At 40.4% G+C, this 21,187-nt stretch overlaps 1 protein-coding gene across 2 annotated transcripts in view; it reads right to left on the bottom strand.

Annotated features, from left to right (window-relative positions):
• The window catches only part of NUP133 (nucleoporin 133), a 56,019-nt gene that overhangs the window by 15,555 nt on the left and 19,277 nt on the right, over positions 1–21,187 (bottom strand). The window contains exons 10-14 of one of the 2 annotated variants that reach the window (XM_056130700.1): positions 21,033–21,180; positions 18,757–18,914; positions 16,390–16,481; positions 10,017–10,180; positions 5,831–5,925 (exon numbers count right to left, since the gene is read on the bottom strand). In XM_056130700.1, the coding sequence (XP_055986675.1) occupies positions 5,831–5,925; positions 10,017–10,180; positions 16,390–16,481; positions 18,757–18,914; positions 21,033–21,180 (657 nt within the window). The remainder of the gene's footprint in view (positions 1–5,830; positions 5,926–10,016; positions 10,181–16,389; positions 16,482–18,756; positions 18,915–21,032; positions 21,181–21,187) is intronic. The other variant, XM_056130705.1, reaches the window with a different exon arrangement.

Genomic DNA, 21,187 nt, shown 5'->3' with positions numbered 1-21,187 from the left:
CTATCTCTCATTTGAGTGAATCGTGATATTCCAAGCATAGCTCTTTCGATTCCTCTTTGAGAGACCCGAATAGCGTTCTCATCCTGTTTTCGTAGGGTCCAGGTCTCTGAGGCATATGTTAATGCAGGAAGAACAGTGGAATCAAAGAGATGTGCTCGTAGCTGGAGGTTCTTTGTCCTCTTAGTTATTTCTTCAACGCTCTTGAAGGCATTCCAAGCCGCTCTCTTCCTCCTGCGCAACTCAGGTGCCAGGTCATTTATCATGTTGATTTCTCGACCTAGGTATATATAACTGTTGCATTCGGAGATGTTGGTTCCGTTGAGAGCGAATGGAGCGTCAGGAACAAGGCTGTTTCTCATAAACATTGTCTTCGTAAGATTCAGCTGTAGTCCGACCTTTCCACATTCACGGTCAAAGTCGTTCAGCATTTGTGCCACTTGGCTAATGTTTGGTGTTATTAGAACGATGTCATCAGCAAAGCGGAGGTGGTGTAGTTGCCGACCATCTATCTTCACTCCCATGCTTTCCCATTCCAGTCGTCGCATGATGTTCTCGAGGGTGGCACTGAAGAGTTTTGGTGAAATGGTATCACCCTGCCGAACCCCTCTCTTGATATGGATGATTACTTCTTTGTAGAATGGTGAGATCTTGGTAGTGAATCTGCAATAGAGCTCACGAAGGATCCTGATGTATTGAGTTTGTACGCCCTGATTGGCTAGGGCTTCCATAACCGCTTCCGTCTCAACAGAATCAAAGGCCTTCTTTAAATCAATGAATGTTAGACAGAGCGGCATCTTCAACTCCCGAGAAACCTCAATGAGCTTGGTTATCGTGTGGATATGGTCGATGGTGCTGAATCCTTTTCGGAATCCGGCTTGTTCACATGGTTGTCCTTCATCTAGTGTTCTGCTAATCCTATTCAGGATGACTTGAGTGAACAGTTTGTAGATGACAGACACTAGGCAGATTGGGCGATAGTTGCCAATGTCGTGGATGTCTCCCTTCTTGTATAGTAGTACAGTCCTGCTGGTTTTCCATTGGGATGGAACCTTGCATTCAGACAGGTAGCGTGTGAAGAGCCGAGCCAATGTATTGATGAGTACTGATGGTAAGTTCTTCAGGTGTTCAGGTCTGATCTTGTCTGGGCCAGGTGCTCTTTGTTTCTTTACCGACGAGATGGCATGTTGGATTTCGGAAGGGAGAACATTGGGAACGACATATCCATCATGTGGTATGTGGTATGTGGGCAAGTGGACGTGGCTATTAAAGAGATCTGAGTAGAAGTCATGAATAATCTTCTCCATTGCCCTTCTGGAAGATGTGATAGATCCATCATGATGTCGGAGGGCAGTCATCTTGGTTTTGTAGTTGGTGAAGGACAGGTGGGCATTATGAATGCTTTTCCCAGCTTCTGCCGCATCTATCAGTACTGCTGCTCTCTTGTTTTTGAGGTCATCCTAGATGGCTTCTCTGCACTGCTTTGCCAGTTCAGATGTTCGCTTGTGGTTGCCTGAGGCTTGTGCCAAGCCACGTTGGCGAATAAGTTCAAGAGTGTTCGAAGAAAGGCGGTTTTTTGTGGTTATCTCTCTCTTGGCATTCCTCGCACAATCATGGAGGTGCTGAATCATTCGATCGTATTCCTCATCAATGTTGTCAATGACGGCATCTTCCCATGTTGCCGCAACAGAGCCAAAGAGCTCCCAGTTGGTGGTTGTTCTGGGAGTCCTCTTCTTAAACCTTGCATTCTTTTCTCCTCGTTCTGTGAGGTAGAATTTTGCACGAAGAAGATGGTGGTCTGATCCCGTTTGGAATTTTGGGATAACAGCAACATCGGTTAGGCAAAACTGCCGATTGAATATGATGTGGTCTATTTCATTGTGGAACCGTCCATCGGGAGACTCCCATGTCCAACGTTTAGATTCAGTCTTTTGGAACTGTGAGTTACCATGGAAGGTTTTGGTTGACATGATGAACTCAGACAGTCTGTCACCCTGTTCGTTCCATTCCAGGCCAAGGGTCCCGATGTGGAGTTCATCGACTGATCTTCTTGGTCCTATCTTGGCATTAAAATCACCGACAATGATCTTGTAGAAGGTGTGATCTTCTTTATAGAACTTCTCCAGCTCCATGTAGAACTTCTCAGTTTCTCTTTCTCCATAACTGGATGTTGGTGCATAGACAACAAAGATAGAAACTGCCGGTAGTGAGCCATATCTATTCAAGTGTAACATTATTTTTTTAAATTACTAATGGCTATCAAAATGGTAAAACCTGTTCTTTCCTAGCTGTATCAATCACCTCCCCTAGATTCTGTACTTTGGAAATTAGACACTGAGCTGCCTCAAACTTCAACAAAATATTTCCAGAGCCCAAAAGTCCCCAGGGAGAGTAAAATTCTTTGCCATCTTCTATCTCAACATGATCATTTTCTGGTGTGATTTTACATTCAAAGAGTTTTCCTAAGCTTTTCCATTTGATAAAAAATTACAACATTCTTAACTAGGAAAAAAAGACAATGAATATGAATATTAAATGCTCTTCCACATTTTGAGTTTATTTTACTAAGGGGTCAGAGTAATTTAGTGGGCAGGGCACTTACCTTGCAAGAGATGAATCAGGTTCAGTACTCAGTATCCCATATGGTCTACAGATCATCAAGAATGATCCCTGAGCGCAAGACCAGTATAGCTCTCTCTGATCTCAGAGACAGGAGTAAATCCTGAGCACTGCTGGGTGTGCTACACGGCCCCGCCCCGCCCCCACGGTGATTTAATATTTATGTATTAGTTATATTTATTTTAAATTCAGGAAGCAAAAATGAATAATCATCTAACCCCCAGAGAATTTCTACTAAGTAATAAAGGTGAATAGTGGAGAAACGGAAAAGGTTCTATGCCCAGCCCATACCTCTGCCTAACAGATGCAGTTAAGTTCCCTACATAGCTTTAAATGCCTTTATATGTATTTGTAAGCTAGAAGATATCTTTTAAAACACACAAAAGGCAGGGGGCTAAAGAGAAGAGTATTGAATTTAAGGCATTTTTCCTTGCATACAGCTGGTCCCAGCTCAATCCCTGGCACCACAGTCAGGGATCATTTCTGAGCATAGAGCAAGGTAAAGGCCCTGTGCAGTGCCAGGTATACCAACCCCCACCTCCTAGTAAAGCACAGAACTTCATATTATTCTATGCCTTGTTTTTATATACTCCACCCCCCCACCCATGACACACTTAGGCATTCCTCATTATCTTCTGGGTTTTGGGACTGATGATGAATATCATCAGTGTTCTGAGGCTGTTCCCAGTCCAGTATCCTCATGTTCAAGAATCACTCTAGGAAGTGCTTGGAAGACTATGTGGTATCAGGTAGCAAATCTGGGCTTCCTGCCAACAGAGCTTTTTCTCCAGCTCACATTTTTGAGGGGGATAGGAGGGTCTTGGGTCACACATGGAAATGAGTGGTTAAGCTCACTCCTGCTCAGGGACTACTCCTGGCAGTGTTGAGAGAACCATGTGTGGTGCTTGAGATGGAATTGAAGTTGGTCACTTACAAGGCAAGTAGCCATAATTCCTATACTATCTCTCTGGACCTCTGCCTCACCACATTATTTTAATAATCATGGACTATATCACTGAATCATTCTTCATTTATTTAACTTGTTTACATAATTATTTAAAAAAGAGTTACAGGGGGCCAGAACAATAGCACAGAGGGAAGGGCAATTGCCAGGAGTAATTCCAGAGTGCAAAGACAGAAACAATTCCTGACAATCACCAGGTGTGGCCCCAAAACCAAAATAAATAAAATGAAAAACTAAGAGTTACATAACTTCGCAGATTCAAATTTATTTTCTGATTTCCCCAAATGTAATGTTAATTTGGGGGAAGAGCTTACCCCAGTAGTGCTTGGGGAGCTGGGGTCACTCCAGGTGATATGTGCTATTTGGGACAGCAGTGACAAGGGCGATCAGAGCCACTTGTCATTGGAGAGCATGTGGTCCGGAAAGAAACCTAAGACTCCTGCATGCAAGGCATGTACTCTAGTCCTTTGAGTCATCTCCCAGGCCCTTTAATTTTCTTTTATGGCCTATTAATTTTTTTTAAAAATTTCATTAAAGAGCTGTGATTTACAAAGTAATTGATTGTTGGGTTTGGGGCATATAATACTTGGACACCAATCCGACCACCACTGTAACCTTCCTTCCACCAGTGTTCTCATACTCCCTCCCTCTACCCCATATCCCCACCCCATCTGTCACCTTGACAAGCACATTTCAAAGTTCTGTGGTTGTAGTTTAGCTCTCACGTTTTCAGTGCTGTTAATCTGTGCTTTGGATATATAGCTATACCACTCTCCCACATCACCAGTATAGACAAGGCCCTTGAACACTCTTCCCCCATCACTTCCCTTTCTCCTCTTTTTCCTTCCTCTCTTGATTTCTCTCCTGTGGTCCAGGCTGATATAGGCATTTCCTCTTCACAATACTATTATTTCCTCGTCCAATAATTCAATATATATCATAGATAAGTGAGATCATCCTTAGCTTGTGCTTTTCCTGGCTTACTTCACTCAACATGCTATCTCCCAGTTCCAACCAACTGCAGCAAATGGCATCATTTCCTCTTTCATTGCAGCTACATAGTATACCACATCACCTAGGGTGACTCCTTATCTTAGCCATTATACTAAGTGCAGCAATGAAAGGTGAAATTGAAGGGTCATTTGGCAGCTCAATCTAAGTTTACTGAGAACTCTCCATACTGTTCTCCAGAGCTGGACCAGACAACATTCCCATCATCAGCTGTGGATGAGAGTTCCTTTTACACCACATCCCCACCAACACAGACTGTTTCCGATATTTCTGATATGTGTGATTCTCAATGGTATAAGATGTTATCTTACTGTGGTCCTGATTTGGATTTCTCTAATCAGAAGTGACACTGAGCACACTTTCATATGCTCACTACCATCTGCCTATCTTCTACACTATGCACATATCTTCGTCTGAGTAGTGTCTTGTTCATTTCCTCTCACCATTTTTTGGATTTTGTTGTTGATCTTTGCATTTATGTGTCTTGGATATCAACCCTTTATCTGATGTCTTGAATGCAAATATATTTTTCATATTCAGTTGCCTGCCTTTTAGTTTTAGCTTGTGTTTGTTTCACCATGCAAAAACTCTTTAATTTGATGTAGTTCCATTTGTTTATTTTTTATTTTGTTGCCTTTGCCAGTGGTATCAGATCACTGAAGACACCTCTGAGGTTCAAATATTTCCACAATGCACTTTATAGTTTCTGGCTGGATCTCAAGGTCTTTGATCCACTTTGAACAGACTTTTATGTAAAGCATGAGATACAGATCCAGCTTTAATTTTTTATACATGGTTATCCAGTTTACCCACCACTACTTGTTGAAAAGGCTGTCTTTATTTCATTTCATGTTCTCCAGTCCATGGAATACTTACTTAAAAAAAAAATCCCCCCATACTCAGCAGTGCTCTAAGCTCACTCCTGGCTCTATACTTAGGTATCACCCCTGGCAGGAATCTGGGACCATAGGGGGTGACAAGTATCAAACCCTGGAGTGCAAGGCAAGCACTCCACCTGTTGTACTATCGCTCCAGGCCCAGGTATATTTACTTAAGTCAAAAAAGAAAATGAAAAAGATGATTACATATCCCACCTAGCAAGTTCCAGCCCCCACCCCCACCCCCTATCCCAAGTAATAGAAAACTAATTTTCCTTTAGCAAGGGGAAGAGTTAATAAAAGGCACAGCAAAACCAGACATCCTGGCTACCCATGTCCTCAGGGTAACTGGGGTGCTTACTTGGTGAATGAAGTCCATAAGGAAAGAATGGGCTTTCATCTTGTCTTCTAGCTGATGAAGAATAATCAGAGACGTATTGCTGAATCCTGGTGCTTCTGTTGAAACACAACAACGTAAGTTACTCAAATAAAAAATATATATTAGGTTGATTTTTTTGGTCACATTCAGCAGTCAAGACTTTTAGCTCTGTGCTTGGGAATCACTCCTGGCGGCTCAAGAGACCATATGGAATGCTGGGGATCAAGCACTGGTCGGCAGCATGCAAAGCAAGCACTTTACCCAATGCCTTGCTCTGGCCCCAACATGCTAGTTTTATAATTAAAAAGGAGAGAGAGGAGAGAGAGGAGAGGGACAGAGAGGAGAGAGAGGAGAGAGAGAAGAAAGAGAAAAAGGAGAGGGAGAGGAGAGAGAGGAGAGAGGAGGAGGAGGAGGAGAGAGAGAGAGAGAGAGAGAGAGAGAGAGAGAGAGAACTTCATTTTTCCTTTGTGTGTGTGTGTGGGGGGGGAGATGTGGCAAGCACACCTGGAAATGCTCAGGGGTTACTCTTGGCTCTGAATTAAGGAAACATTCCTGGTGGTGCTCAGGAGACCACATGGGATGCTAGATATCAAACCTGCATCAGGCGTGTGCAAGGCAAGTGTCGTAACCACTGTACTATAACTCCATTCCCAAGGATGTCATTTTCTAAAGTTTCAATTCAACCCACACTCAACCAGAACTCAAAATATTACATACATCTAAGAGAGTTTTTTTTTTTTAAAGGGCAAATGGGGACTGGAGTATGGGTACTGCCTAAAGAGAAAATCATTTTTATTTTCTTGGGGGTGGGGGGGAGGTGAAGGAGGAATGGGGGAACAATCGGCAATGCTCAGAAGTGCTACCATACCATACCTAGTAGTGTTCAGGGCATACTCCTGACTCTATACTCAGTAATCACTTCTGCTAGTGCTTAATGCTATGGGGTGCCAGGGACTGAACCCAGTTTGGCTGTATGCAAGGCAGCCTTACCTACTATCCTAACTCACTGCCTCCATCCAAGAGGTTTTGAAAGAGAAGAAGCTTGGAAGATATACAATTCACACAGTACTTACACAGAATGCAAGCATTTAATCACATTAATTCGAATCTTGACAACTCAAAAGAAGCATGTCAAAGATTTTCTTCTTTCTACTTTAGCTCTGAATCTTAAAACTCTAAGACAGGCACCTCAGATGCAGCAGGTGTGCTCTCCCCACCTACTGCAGATGAAACCCTGGCAACCATGAGCTTCCACAAGCAAGGTCCAGGTATAAGGGTTCCAGGACTAAAACTGCAGGTCGCATGGTGGTAGAGGAGTCAATATGTCTGTCCCTCCCTGGCCCCCCACCCACCTGGGATTCTGGGCTGTCATGCCCACTATCTGCCTCTGGGCGCCATCTCAGCGCACCAATGGCTCTGGTCCACAGATTCCCAATTGAATCCCTAAATGGATTAGTGCCCTACAGAGATGTCTCTGGACCCCCAACCAATTACAATCTTAGAATTTCAGAAGCCTGCAGCTGCAACCTCTCATGATATTCAAAATGAACAATAGAAAATAAATTATCTAGTCATCTGCCCCTGGCAAGCAGGCTTGAATGGTGGTAGGAAAATTCGAGCAAACTATAATGCCCAAAAATAGAGAGTACTGGGGAAACTGTCTGCCATATGTTTGAGTTACAATCACACAATGATCGAACACCTGTCCCTCCACCAGTGCACATTCCCCACCACCAATATCCCCAGTATACCCCCCTTACTCCCTTTCCCACTCTCCCCCTGCCTTCATGGTATACAATATTCCCCATACTCTCTCTCTACTTTTGGGCATTATGATTTTCAATACAGACACTGAGAGGTCATCATTTTTGTTCCTTTATCTACTTTCAGCAAACATCTCCCATCCCGACCGGTTCCTCAAGCCATCAGTTTCTTGGTGATCCCTTCTCTATTCCAGCTGCCCTCTCCCCATTGCTCATTAGGCAGGCTTCCAGCTATGGAGCAATCCTCCTGTCCCTTGTATCTACTATCCTTAGGAGTCAGCCTCATGTTATGTTGTTTTATACTCCACAAATGAGTGCAGGCCTTCTATGTCTGTCCCTCTCTTTCTGACTCATTTCACTTAGCATGATACTCTCCATGTCTATCCATTTATAAGCAAATTTCATGACTTCATCTCTCCTAACATAATATTCTATTGTGTAGATGTGCCAACGTTTCTTTAACCAGTCATCTGTTCTAGGGCACTTGGGTTGTTTCCAGATTTTGGCTATTTCAAATATATTTTTAATTCTCAAGATGATCACAAAGAATTTTAAAAAATGGAGTTATTTGCTAAAAAAAAAAAAAAAAGAAAAGAAAAGAAATCTCTCAGATAGAACACTGGGGAGAAAAAGAATGCCTGCTCAATTCCTTGGTTACTTGGGAACCTCCAGACTGCCCCTGCTCCCTCAGGAGAAAAAAATAAGTCACTGGGGCAGGCTGGAAAGAGGGGAGCAGACGACTTAACCTGTCTACTTCTCTGTGTTCATGTCTGCCACCATCACTGAGGGGAATGTATAGCTTCTATCAGTCAAACCAGTGATTATCCAAATTTTCAATATAGGAGCTAACAATTTTGCCACCAATTTTGTTTTAGAAATAAAATGCTGAGGGCCTGAGCGATAACACAGTAGAGAGGGTGTTTGCCTTGCATGAAGCAACCTGGGTTCGATCACCAGCATTCCATATGGTCCCCTGAGCACTGCTAGGTGTCATTGCTGAGTGCAGAGCCAGAAGTAACTCCTGAGCATCTCTGGGTGTGACCCAAAAAGCCAAAAAAAAAAAAAAAAAAGTTAAAAAAAAAATAAAATGCTGAGAAAACTAATTAGGGTTAATTAATCCTCTTTAAAACAGAATTTGTTTCTTTTTTTCTAAATTTATTCTAATATTATTATTATTTTGGTTTCTTGGATCACACCCAGAGACGCTCAGGGGTTACTCCTGGTTCTGCATTCAGAAGTCATTCCTGCAGTGCTCAGGAGACCATATGGGATGCTGAGGATCAAACCTGGGTTGACTGCATGCAAGACCCATTGTATTATTAGTCAGGCCCCAATTTTTTTGTTTCTATTCTGTTACGTAGATCTTTTTGGAGTCCTTTTCAAAGTTAACACAAAACACAATCCTGGGCTGAGTCAAGGTATGGTATAAAAGGCATTTCTTGCTGTGCGAGTCATGGGCTTACATAGTATAGTCCAAAAAAAAAAGTATCTTTTCTTTCTTATTTTTCCTTCTTACAAAGGAGCTGGAGAGATAGATAGTACAGCAGGCAGGGCATTTGCTTTGCATGATCCTTAGCAACCTGTATGGCCGCATGAGCACTGCCACGAGTGACTATTTATTTTTAAAAAATTTTTATTAGTGAAACGCCATGAGGTACAGTTGTAGACTTACAAATTTTTGTGCTTGGGTTTCAGTTATACAATGATTGAGTACCCATCCCTCCACCAGTGCCCATTCTCCACCACCACTAATCCCAGTATCCCTCACACCCCCCATCCCCTTATCCTACCCTGCCTCTGTGGCAGGGCACTCCCTTTTGTTCTTTCTCCTATTGGGTGCTGTGGTTTGCAAAAGAGGAATTGAGTGGTAATCATGTTTGGTCTATAGTCTACTTTCAGCATGCATCTCCCATCCTGGGCAGATCTTCTCAACACCCTTTATTTGGTGTTCCATCTGAGCTGCCTTTACCCCTAGAGTGTGCGGGTGGCCTCCAAGCCATGGAGTAAACCTCTGGTATTTATCTCAGCTATTCTTGGGTGTTAGTCTCCTATTTTATTATTTTATGTTCCCCAGATGAATGCAATATTTCTATGTCTGTCCTTCTCTTTCTGACTCAATTTCACTTAGCATGATATTTTCCATGTAGTACCACTTGTATGTAAATTTCATGACTTCATCCTTTCTAACAGCTACGTAATACTCCACTGTGTAGATGTACCAAAGTTTCTTTAACTAGTCATCTGTTCCATGAGTGATTCTTGAATGCAGAGCCAGGAGTAAATCCTGAGCATTGTCAAGTATGGCCCCAAAACAAAATTATATAGATATACACACAACTATCAAAGAACCAATATTTTCCTCAAAAATACAACACTCCATACAACCAAACTTAGAATACTCTTACCCTCAGGGACAGACTCAGCCCACCGTGGATCAGAAGCTGGGTAGTCATCCACTAGGTCCACACTGATTTGGGTAACAACTCTGTCTAATTCACAATCAGAATCCAAATCAGAGTTTGAAGAAAAAAGCTCATCAACCATCATTTGAGCATGACCTAAATCTTTTCTGAAACAAAATTGGAAAATAAAAGTATGAAAAGGAAGCAAACATTTCCCAAAACTTTTAGTCCAGAATTACTCTTACCATTTATTTTAAAGGAAGACAACTATTATACATACATACGTTGACTTATGTTGAAAAACAGTTCAACAACGTACTGAATACTACAGAAATGAAGATAGGTTCACAAACAAGTCAAAAAAAAGTAAATAAGCTATAACAAATTAACAAGTTTTTACGTGGCTAAAATAAAAGCACACCCTACTAAGGGAGCAAATATTTGCACACAATACATTAACATAAAATCTATTCTCCAAATACAAAAAATATTAATTATGAGATAAGTGCACACCTATGTTTATTGTTGCACAATATCCAGACCAGACCAGACCAGAGAGATAGTAGAGGGGATAAGGAGACAGCTTTATAAGTGGTTCAAGTCCCAACACTGCATAAGGTCCTCTGAGTACCACCAGGAGTTTCTCCCTCATATAAATTACATCAGATAAAGTGCTAATTAATATCCAAGATATATAAAGCACTCAAAGTTCAACAACAACAACAACAAAAAAAATCTAACAATCCTCTCAAACAATGGGAAGAGATGAACAGAAACTTCCTGAAGAAAACATACAGAGGACCACTATAGTTATTAAAAAGTGCTCATTGCTAATTATCATGATGGAAGTGCAAAGTAAAACAACAATGAAATTTCATCTAACACCGGTGAGAAGATATATATATATATAAGAAAGACTGGAGAAAACCAGTTTGGGCAGGAATGTGATGAAAAAGGAACTCTCATTCACTGTTGGTGGGAATGCTGTCTGGTTCATCCTTTATGAAAAACGTATGGAGATTTCTCAAAAAAAAAAAAAAAGAAATCTAGAGCTTTTCCATATGACTCAAAGATTCTACTTAAAATCTATTCTCCAAATACAAAAAATATTAATTATGAGATAAGTGCACACCTATGTTTATTGTTGCACAATATCCAGGTTATATAAACAATCCAAATGTTCAATAACTGACAAATGCATAAAGAAGTTGTGGTATAAACCTAAAAATTCAAATTTACCATCGTCAGGAGAAGGAAATGGGGGGGAACACTGGGATGGGGGGAAGAGTGATTGGAGGTGGGGTATACTCTGAAGTAGGGTACAGTGTTTGGATGTTGCATGCGTGAAATCCTATCATTAACATTTTTTGTAAATCATGGTGCCTAAACTTTAAAAAATGTTTTAAAAGTTGTGATAATGCATATACAATGAATACTATGCGACTATAAGATGAAATCTTGCTATTCACTACAATTTGGATGAAACTAAAGAGCAAAATATGTTAGAGGAATAAGGACAAACAGATGATGTGACTCATCTATGATATATAGAGAAACAAAACAATAAAAACAAGGGAATAGACAGTACTAAATGAAGACAAATCATTAGCCTTATATTATAAAGTTTTCCTGGCAAGCTCCCTGTGGCGTATTCGATATGCCAAAAACAGTTACAATAATGGGTCTCATTCTCCTAATCCTGAAAGAGCCTCCAATACGACACCGTTGGGAAGGACAAGTAAGGAGAGGCTGCTAAAATCTCAGGGCTAGGAAGAATGGAGACGTTACTGGCGCCTGCTCGAGCAAATCGATGAACAACGGGATGACAGTGATACAGTGATATTATAAAACATAGATCTCTAAGACAGGAGAGGAGGAATGAAGAGGAATGAACAAAAATAACAAAAAGAAAATGGTAGAGTGGGCACTTATGTGGTGGCAAAGTTCAATAAAAACTTTGTGCATCAAAACGTTGTCAAGGGGAGTGCTAACCTGAGCGATATCACAGTGGGTAAGACGTTTGCCTTGCATGCAGCCAACCCAGGTTCAATTCCTCTGTCCCTCTCAGAGAGCCCAACAAGCTACAGAGACTATCCCTCCCACACGGCAGAGCTTGGCAAGCTTCCCCTGGTGTATTCGATATGCCAAAAACAGTAACAACGTTACTGTAACAACAAGTCTCACAATGGAGATGTTACTGGTGCCTGCTGGAGCATATCAATGAACAAGGAGAGGACAGTGCTACAGTGCATCAAAACCATAAATGTTTGGGGCTGGGAGATAGCATAGCACTTAGGGCACATGTCAGGCATGGACTTGACCCATGTTTGATCCTCAGCACTACATGCTACCTGAAGCATCACTGGGTAAATCTCTGGAGGCCCCGGAGGACAAGTAGGGTAATCTGGGTGATCCCTGGCACTACAGAGATGGAGCAATACTAACTGCATCCTCAGGTTCTTGCAATAAACCATAGGCCCAGATGGCCAACAATTGAAGTGGTGTCCCCAAGACTCCTGACTAGCACTGGAAGTTCCCCCCAAAAGCAGAAAAAAATATTATCACCATAAACGTGTTACCTAAATTACAGTAATTTTTAGAAAACAGTCCAAGGGAGCTGGTGATGTATTTGGTGGTAGAGTGCCTGCTTCACAAGCATTTGGCCAAGAATTAGATTCTCAATACCATTCCACATTACCAAGTGTGATCCCTGGCATGAAAAGAAACCATCCCAGGCCCGCTGCAACAAAATACTCCAGATACTGCTATAACAACAATGAATGAGAAGAGGTTTAAAAAAACTTTCAAGGAGTCAGAGAGAATACAGCAAGATGCTTGCCTTGCATGTAGATGACCTGGGTTCACGCCCTGTATTCAGATATGGTCCTCCAAACCCTGTCAGGAGTGGCCCCTCAGCACAGAGCCAGGAGTAAGCCCTGAGCATAGCTGGGTGTGGCCTCCCCCCACCCCACTGAAAAAGAGTTCAAGATTTGGGTCAGAGAAATAGCTTAACAAATTAGAGCATATACTTTGCATGAAGACAACCTTGGGTGTGATCCAGGAGTGACTCCTGAACAAATATCTATCTGGGAACGGTATACACTCACAATGGAATATTACTTGACCACAAGAAAAGCAAAAATCAAGCAAACTGCTGTTACATGGAGACATTTGGAGAGTGAAGTTAGTCAGAGAGAGACAAGCACAAGATGATCTATCTTATATGTGGAATATAAAGAAACATAATGGGGGGAATAAAGAATATTCAAAGACAATGTAAACAAAGAACATGAGAACTGTTCTTCCATAAAAAAACCATGACACTTGGGGAATGGGGGATAGGACAGTGAAGGGGCAATGTATATGGTGGTGGGAGGGAGGAAGAGGTGCTGCTGCAAGGTAGTAGAGTGTTATTATGAAACCCTATCAGCAACAGTACTAAAAACCACTGTGCAAAAACCAGTTTTCTTTTTTTTAAAAAACAACTTTAACAGAGGCAGACTGGTAGGTGGGTGGCATACAGGGCTGGGGATGGGGAGGTGGACATTGGCGAAAGGAAGTAGACACTGGTGGAGAGATCAGTGTTGAAGCACTGTATGCTTAAAATCCAATCATGAATAACTTTGTAATTTCCAGATGATTATATTAAAAAGAAGAAAAGACTGTGGTGGAGAATGACACAAGTAGATAGGTTTAAAACAAAACAAAGGTTTAAGAGGCAGAGTTGGGCAATCATGTGAGGTGTTGTATAGGATGGACCCCTCCTCCCCCACACACTTTTTCTCTAACAAAATGAATGAACAGTAGTACTTGTCATCGGTACTGGTGTAGCAAGAAAAAGAATAAATTTGGAAAAGATAAGGCACACTGAAAGTAAGGTGTCTCTGGGATACATTGCAGCTACTTTTCAATGTTCTCCACTTATCTAATGACACAGAGCAGAGCACATCTATGTTTATTCAGCAAATGAAACCTAAGGAAGTGAAAAAACCAGGTTTGGACTGGAAAGAGAAAAAGGACAATAGCAAATGAAACAACTTTCTAGGTCGATTAATTATAATCAGAAGGAGAGATTAAAAAAAAATCAATTTTGTTTTGCTTTACATGGTAGACAAAAGGAGGCCAGAGAGAGAGTACTGCAGGCAGACCTCCTGCCTTGCATACTAGATAACTGGGTTACACCCTAGTTGCTCAGAGAGCCACCTGAAACGAGGACTCAAACTCAGTGCCGTGTTATCGGAGGCATATGCTTTAGCACTTGACGTATCTCCCTGACCCCAAATTCATACTTTTTTAAGCTACTCAGTTTGTGATTATTTGCTATGGCTACCACACCACTGGAAACTAATGATACAATGACTATGATGACCTACTCCATTATCATGTAAATGTTGATGAAATGTGGCCAGAGCAATAGTGCAGCAGGTAGGGCATTTGCCTTGCACACACCCAACCCAAGTTTGATTAAGTACAGAGCCAGGAGTTACCTATGAGCATCACCAGGTGTGGCCTCCAAACCAAAAATAAATAAACGTTGATAATCTTATGAAACTGCTAAAGAATAAATTTAAGCATGATAATCTCATAGGGGGTTGTTTTTATGGGGAGAGACAATACTTGGAAGTAGCCCCACTTTGTGCTGGGGAAGTCACCCATGGCAGTGCTCAGAGGCAGTGATGGGGACTGAACCCATGCCCCCTGCATGCAAGCATGTGCTGTTAAGCAATCTCTCTGGATGAACGAGAGATAAAATAGTCTGTTAAGTTATCTCTCTGGATAAAAGTCATAGTCTTTTCATGCAAATCTCGGCAGTAAGACTGAATATCATGCGACAGATCAAGATTAAAGTAATGCTACTGAAAAACAGAACCCCAAGCTTGCCTAACAGTGCCCTTTCCTGGACAAGAAATAAGCTCAGTACTTCATTATATTTAAAAATACAATGTTAAAACAGAAATAACAACACAATATTAAAACTATAAAAAATATTGTAGTATACACCTGTTCTTCCTTTCATGAAAATGAATCATACTGTATTTAGGTATCATTGTGAATGGGACTGTCTAATCGTGAATGCTGAATATGTCTTTAGAACAAAGATCTGCTTGATAAACTAATCAACTTTCATGAATTTCATCAGCTGCCCCGCTTACTAAAGAAACAGTATTGGAAATGTTAAGCTATTTGTCTAAAGTCTCACGCAGTTTACTAGGGGTAGAGAAAAGACTAGAACACAATTCTCCTAGTATTTATCTAAGTATGAATTTACTACAGATATCCTTTAAGGAATTCAGAAAGCATAGGAGCAACTGAAATGATTAAATTTCTCCAAACTAGAAGTACTTTATTGGCATCATATGTGACAGACTTAGGCACATTTATTCCCTTTCCTGCTTTCTCACTGTGATTTCAGACTATAACTCTGCCAAAGGATATCAAACACTTGTGAACCAAGGCTTATTCTCTTGCCATTTCTAGAACCCAGCAATATATAAATAAAGCCAAGACAGCCTGCTCTAGGATAAGAGAAGACAACATGAACATTAGGATGAGCTGACCAGTGAAAACCCCACCAAATGTAAGCAACCTTATATTTGGAATATAAGACAGTGACTGAATTTATAATGACCTGAATTCAACTCAAACAACAGAATCATAAGCTATATAAAATAAATTACTTAAGTTCTATAGTGATATAGAATACAGCAAAACCTAATAGGCCAAGATGAATTTATTTCACAAATGAGAATTTGCAGTCAACTTATTAACATTGTATTTAATAGATTCTTGCAAGCTGTCTTCATTACCACCGATTTTGTTTGTTTTTTTTTGGGGGGGGGCACAGCTGGCAATGCTCAGGAGTCACTCCTGGCAGAGCTCAGAGGATCACTGGAATGTGGGGGATCGAACCTAATCGACCAAACAGGGTGCAAAGCAAGTGCAGTGCCTTAAGCACTATACTATCTCTCTAATCTCATCACCATTTTTAATTGTAGGTTGTTTTCCACTATATCATGTTTACATCATGTTTTTTTCTAAGCCTTGCTGGGAAACTTCCTCTGGCTACCAAGTCCAGTATAACAGTTTGTTAAAAGTACTGAAACTGAAGAGGAAAGACAACATAGGGGTTAAGGAATTTGCATTGTATGTGGTCGACCCAGGTTTGATGCCCATATACTGGCACCATGAGCCCTACCAGAAGTGATCCTTGCGCACAGTCAGGTGTGGCCCCAAAACAAAACCAAAAAAGTTCTGAAACCAAAAAAACATTTTTTTTCTTTTTAATGGCCTTCATTTCTCCAAGTTTTTCTCACCCATCAACATATAAGCAACAAACGTCAGTAAAAAAAGGGTTCAATTTTTAAAAATGTTATACCTGCAATATTGCAGAAAAGCAGCTTTTAGCAATTTGGTTTTATCTTCCTGGGCTATCACTTCATTCCTTATAGACGTCTCAAAAACCATATTCTGTAAAATAACAATTATTTATAGATGGACACTTCAGAATATTCAAATTATTTACTAAAACCTGAATTTATGACAATTAACAGTCACACAATGGAATATGCTTTCCATATACTCTATTTCAATGGTTTATATATACTTAATACACGCATTGTGCATACAAAAGATTCTTATGTGTATTCAGCAATTACATTTTTAGTTAAGGCTTACTTTAAGATTTAATCTCTTAACTGCTTAAGATTTAAGAGACTGAATCATAACCAACACAAGCTTTTTATAGTTTTACATTTTTTTTGCTTTTTGGGTCACACCCAGAGATGCATAGGGGTTACTCCTGGCTCTGCACTCAGGAATCACCCCTGGCGGTGCTCAGGGGACCATATGGGATGCTGGGAATCGAACCCGGGTTGGCCGCGTGCAAGACAAACGCCCTACCCACTGTGCTATTGCTCTAGCCCCTATATAGTATAGTTCTACTTTCATACAGCCTATCACAATGTATATGACTAAGCAAAAAGATTGACTTTAAGCGTAAACAAAAATTTAAAATAATTTAAAAAAACCGTAAGATAGCTTTAAAATATACAACGTTACAAAAACCACAGTTACAAAAATTAAGTACTAGTGAAAGTATACCAAATTGGGCTAGAGAAATTGTACAGAGGTTGCCTTGTTCTGGTTGACCCAAGTTCAATCCCTATATGGTCCCCGAGCCTGCCAGTAGTGATTCCTCAGTTCAGAGCCAGAAGTGATCCCTGAGCATCACTGGATGTGGCCCCCAAAACAAAACAAACAAAATGCATACCAAACCATTTTAATTGTAAACAATATTACTTTCAGTTTCCAGAAAAAGAATGACTAAAGCCTTCTGGATAGGTTATTTCAGGATTTACCATGACAAAAAAGCACTTTATGATATTTACCCTATCTCTCCCCTCCCCTCCCCTTCCCTCCTGAAAAAAAAACTGGTGAAGACAATGTGGCTACAACATGCCATACCAACGATGACAGGGCTGACCTGGCTGATGGCAGGCCAGGTCAGGTAGGTGCCCCCTTCCTTCTGAATGACACTTTATGTGTCAAAAAAGGGGAGCCTTTCCAACATACATGAAGACAGAGCTGCACTTTTCTATGAATCCTCCAAACAAACTCTCAAAATGACAGTTAACATAAAGTTTCTTGAAATTTGACTACAGGGGAAACATCAAAAGGCCTTTATATAACTGCTGGAGAATAAGAGATTACTAAAATATTCTTGTGTGTGTGTGTGTGTGTGTGTGTGTGTGGGTGGGTGGGTGTGTGTGTGTTGGCATAAATCAGCACTAACACAGATATTCTTATAGAAAAGTAAAAAGGGATGATAGCACAATGGTCAGATTTTGATCCCCCATAATGCCCTGGAGGCCCCCAAGTACTGCTGGGGAAGCCCTAATGAAATAAAGTAATATTCTTAAAAATCTCATAAAGGTACCAGGAGAGATAGTAGAGAAGTTTTTTCTTTCTGGTAGCCAACCCAGGTTCAATTACTAGCACCATATAACCTTGAACCCCTCCAGAAAGTGATTCCTGAGCACAGAGCAAGAAGAAAGTTCTGAGCACTGCTGACTGAGGCCCCAGACAAGGAAAAAAAAAAAAGACATATAAAGTTGCATACATATAAAGTTGCATAAGAAATAAAATATAATCAATATAATCAATATAATGTGATCCAATGAAGTACAGTTACTATAAAGGAATTCATACGATAAGGCAGAAGTGGTAAAAATTATTTAAGTTTTTATTTTCCACAACAGGAAACCTACAAATGTATAAAACTGATAGACTGCAAGATAGCAATATATCAAATTACTTAGAAATGTGGGAAAAAAAATACTAGAAAAAAACTAAAGAATTAAAAAGTAAAAAGTAATTGCTTTTAGAAAAGAAGTCAGAGGGGACAAGAGAAATCAACTGTTTTTCACTGCAACCTTTGAAATTATCTGACCTTTTTGGGGACAGAGAAATGGCGGAGGGGTTAAAGAGCTTGCTGTGCATACACCCAAGCTGGCTCCCTAGCACCCACATCGTCCCAAGCAGCAGAACCCCAATTTGGGCACACTTGGTGTGCCCAAACGCAACTTTGCCACCACCACTCCCCCAAAAAAGAAATTACCCATGTTTCCTAAATGAAAGAATTATACATTTAAAGTAAGATAAATACACCTGATTTTTAAAAATACTATTAAGAAAAGGCTCCTTTTTGTTTTTTTAAAATTTAAAACCTAGTGAAGCATGTTACCTCATTGCTTGGTCCAGCAACTGAAGATGCTAGGGAATCTTCAATATCCTCTGCTAAAATGGACACGTTTTCCCTTGAAGTTACAGACACCAATCCACTGTTTCTAGAAAAAAGGATAGGAACACCACCACAAGAACCAGCTCCTAAAATACTATCTCCTACAAAGAAAGAAGAAAAAAGAAAAATATAGTAAGTGAAGAATCCTGTCTAAAATCTACCACCCTAAACAAAAAATCTTGATGTAACTTTTATTTTTTACAAGATTAATCCAACTGTAAGTTCAGTTTTTTAATCCCACATCAAATGTTGTAAATCTACTACTGAAGAAGCCTGTGTGTCTTTAAGATTAAAAACTAGTCTTTCAAAATAGTATTATATGCAAAAAAAGAAAATTAGTCCAAAAAACTCAGATGAGTTTTTTCAAACCAACAGAGTCCCCTTACCCAATTCTGTTTTTATTAAGTAAATCCATGGGAAAGGGAACTAAACTTACTCAATGCTTTAATAAGACTCAGTTTTCGGGTGTTTTTCCCCCTTTGTCAATTCCTTTATAGTAAATACCCCAATTAAACTATCAGCTTGGTTGTTTTTTTTTTGGAAGCGAGAGAGAATACAATGGGCAAGGAGTATGCCTTGCATGTGGTGGACCTGGGTTTTTGTTCTCTGGAGCCCCAAATGGTCTCCTGAGCCTACCAGAAGTGATCCCCGAGTGCAGAGTCAGGAGTAAACCCTGAGCACAACAGAGCATGGCCCAATAATAAACAATATATTAATAACAAACTATCTGCTTATTCTTTTAGACTACTGTAGGGCTCTCCCTCCACCTTTCACCCCCATTTCTAGACCACTTGAATGAATGCAGCACCTGTAATCCTTCTTAACCCATGTATGAAAAGGGTTATTTAGATGAGGTTTTCTTAATTTTTCCTCTGGCAACCCTTTTCACCTGAGAAATATTTATGGAAACCCAGCAAATATTTATACCAATCTAACATTTACTGATAATAAATCATAAATGTAGTTTGAAATGTTTTTTAAAAATGTTTATTTAAAAACATTTTTAAATAGTATAGTGAAATAATACTGAATTACTTCATTTTAGACTAAATTAATGACAACTTATTCTAGTTGTGTTTACAAAACAACAATAAAAAATCATTTTATTCCTGGTTCACTGTATCACTGTCATCCTGTGGTTCATCGATGCCTCGAGCAGGCCCCAGTAACTTCTCCTTTGTCCTAGCCCTGAGATTTTAAAAAGTGCCACCTTTGAGGCTTTTTCAAGGGTCAGGAAAATGAGACCCATCATTGTTACAGGTTTTTGGCACATTGAATACACCACGGGGAGTTTGCCAGACTCTGCCGTGTGGCAGGATACTTTTGGTAGTCTGCCAGGTTCTCCAGAGTAACAACTAGATAATAAGATGTTGGCCAAGACCCAGAGACTATAAAACCCTGCTCCCGGAAGAGAATAGCGCAGAGTCTCCTGCCTCCGCGCCTGGCTGTCTTCACCAGGGCCCCTTGGAGGAGGGTGGGTTGAATTTCCCTCCCGCCCCGAGCAGAGCCCCGGCAGCTGAAGACCTCCAGTTCCAGCCACAGCCATGCTTATTTCTGGTTAAAAAAGAAAAATTGATCTGCCTAGCTGTCGTTTCATCGAATAAAGTTATCTTAATAGAAGAAATTAAAATAGTATTTATTTTTTACTTAATGGGAATAAGTTTTGTCTTATATTTGCTCCTTTAGAAGTTCTGGCTTGTTTTTGGCCAACACCTTGATGGTGCTTAGGACTTAGTTCTGGTTATGCAGTTAGGAATCACACCTGGGAGTGCTAGTGCCCAAATCCGGGTCAGCTGCATGCAAGGTAGTGCCCTCTCTACTGTACTATTGCTCCAGTGCTAACCAAAATAATACTTTACGTGTTAACGTTCACTTTGCTAAAAGGCTTTTTGAAAGTTCCCATTTAAACTGAATAAACATTAGTTACTGTGGTGATGGGGTAAATGAACAATTTAGGAAGCTAGGATTTAGAAAACATCAACTCAGTACTCCTTGGCACCTCTGGGGAAAAAGCTACTATCCACCCCACACAACTCCCCCAATACAATTTGGGAATTCTACGCCTCTCCTGATTTTTCAGTAGGGCACTGAACTCAGCTACAGTAGGTGTGGTACTGAATGTTAGCAACACTTGGAGGTGTTATGCCTGAAACATCACTATAAAAGAAACGAAAAAATGAACAAATCCACTAATCATGCTTCTGAAATTGCTTCCATACCTTGTGTATTGAAGACAATTTTCTCCTGAGGAAGAGAAAACTTTCCAGTTCCTGTGGAGCACACATAGACAGCACTCTCAGTATACAGATAGGCAGTCTGACTTGTAAAGTCTGGGATCAGCAATCGACACATAATCAAGTCATCAGACTGAAAA

Source organism: Sorex fumeus, unplaced genomic scaffold (assembly GCF_029834395.1).
Source record: "Sorex fumeus unplaced genomic scaffold, SorFum_2.1 ptg000007l, whole genome shotgun sequence".
Lineage (NCBI taxonomy): Eukaryota > Metazoa > Chordata > Mammalia > Eulipotyphla > Soricidae > Sorex > Sorex fumeus.
The sequence above is the reverse complement of the archived record's forward strand: the minus strand, read 5'-3'. Positions and strand labels throughout refer to the sequence as shown.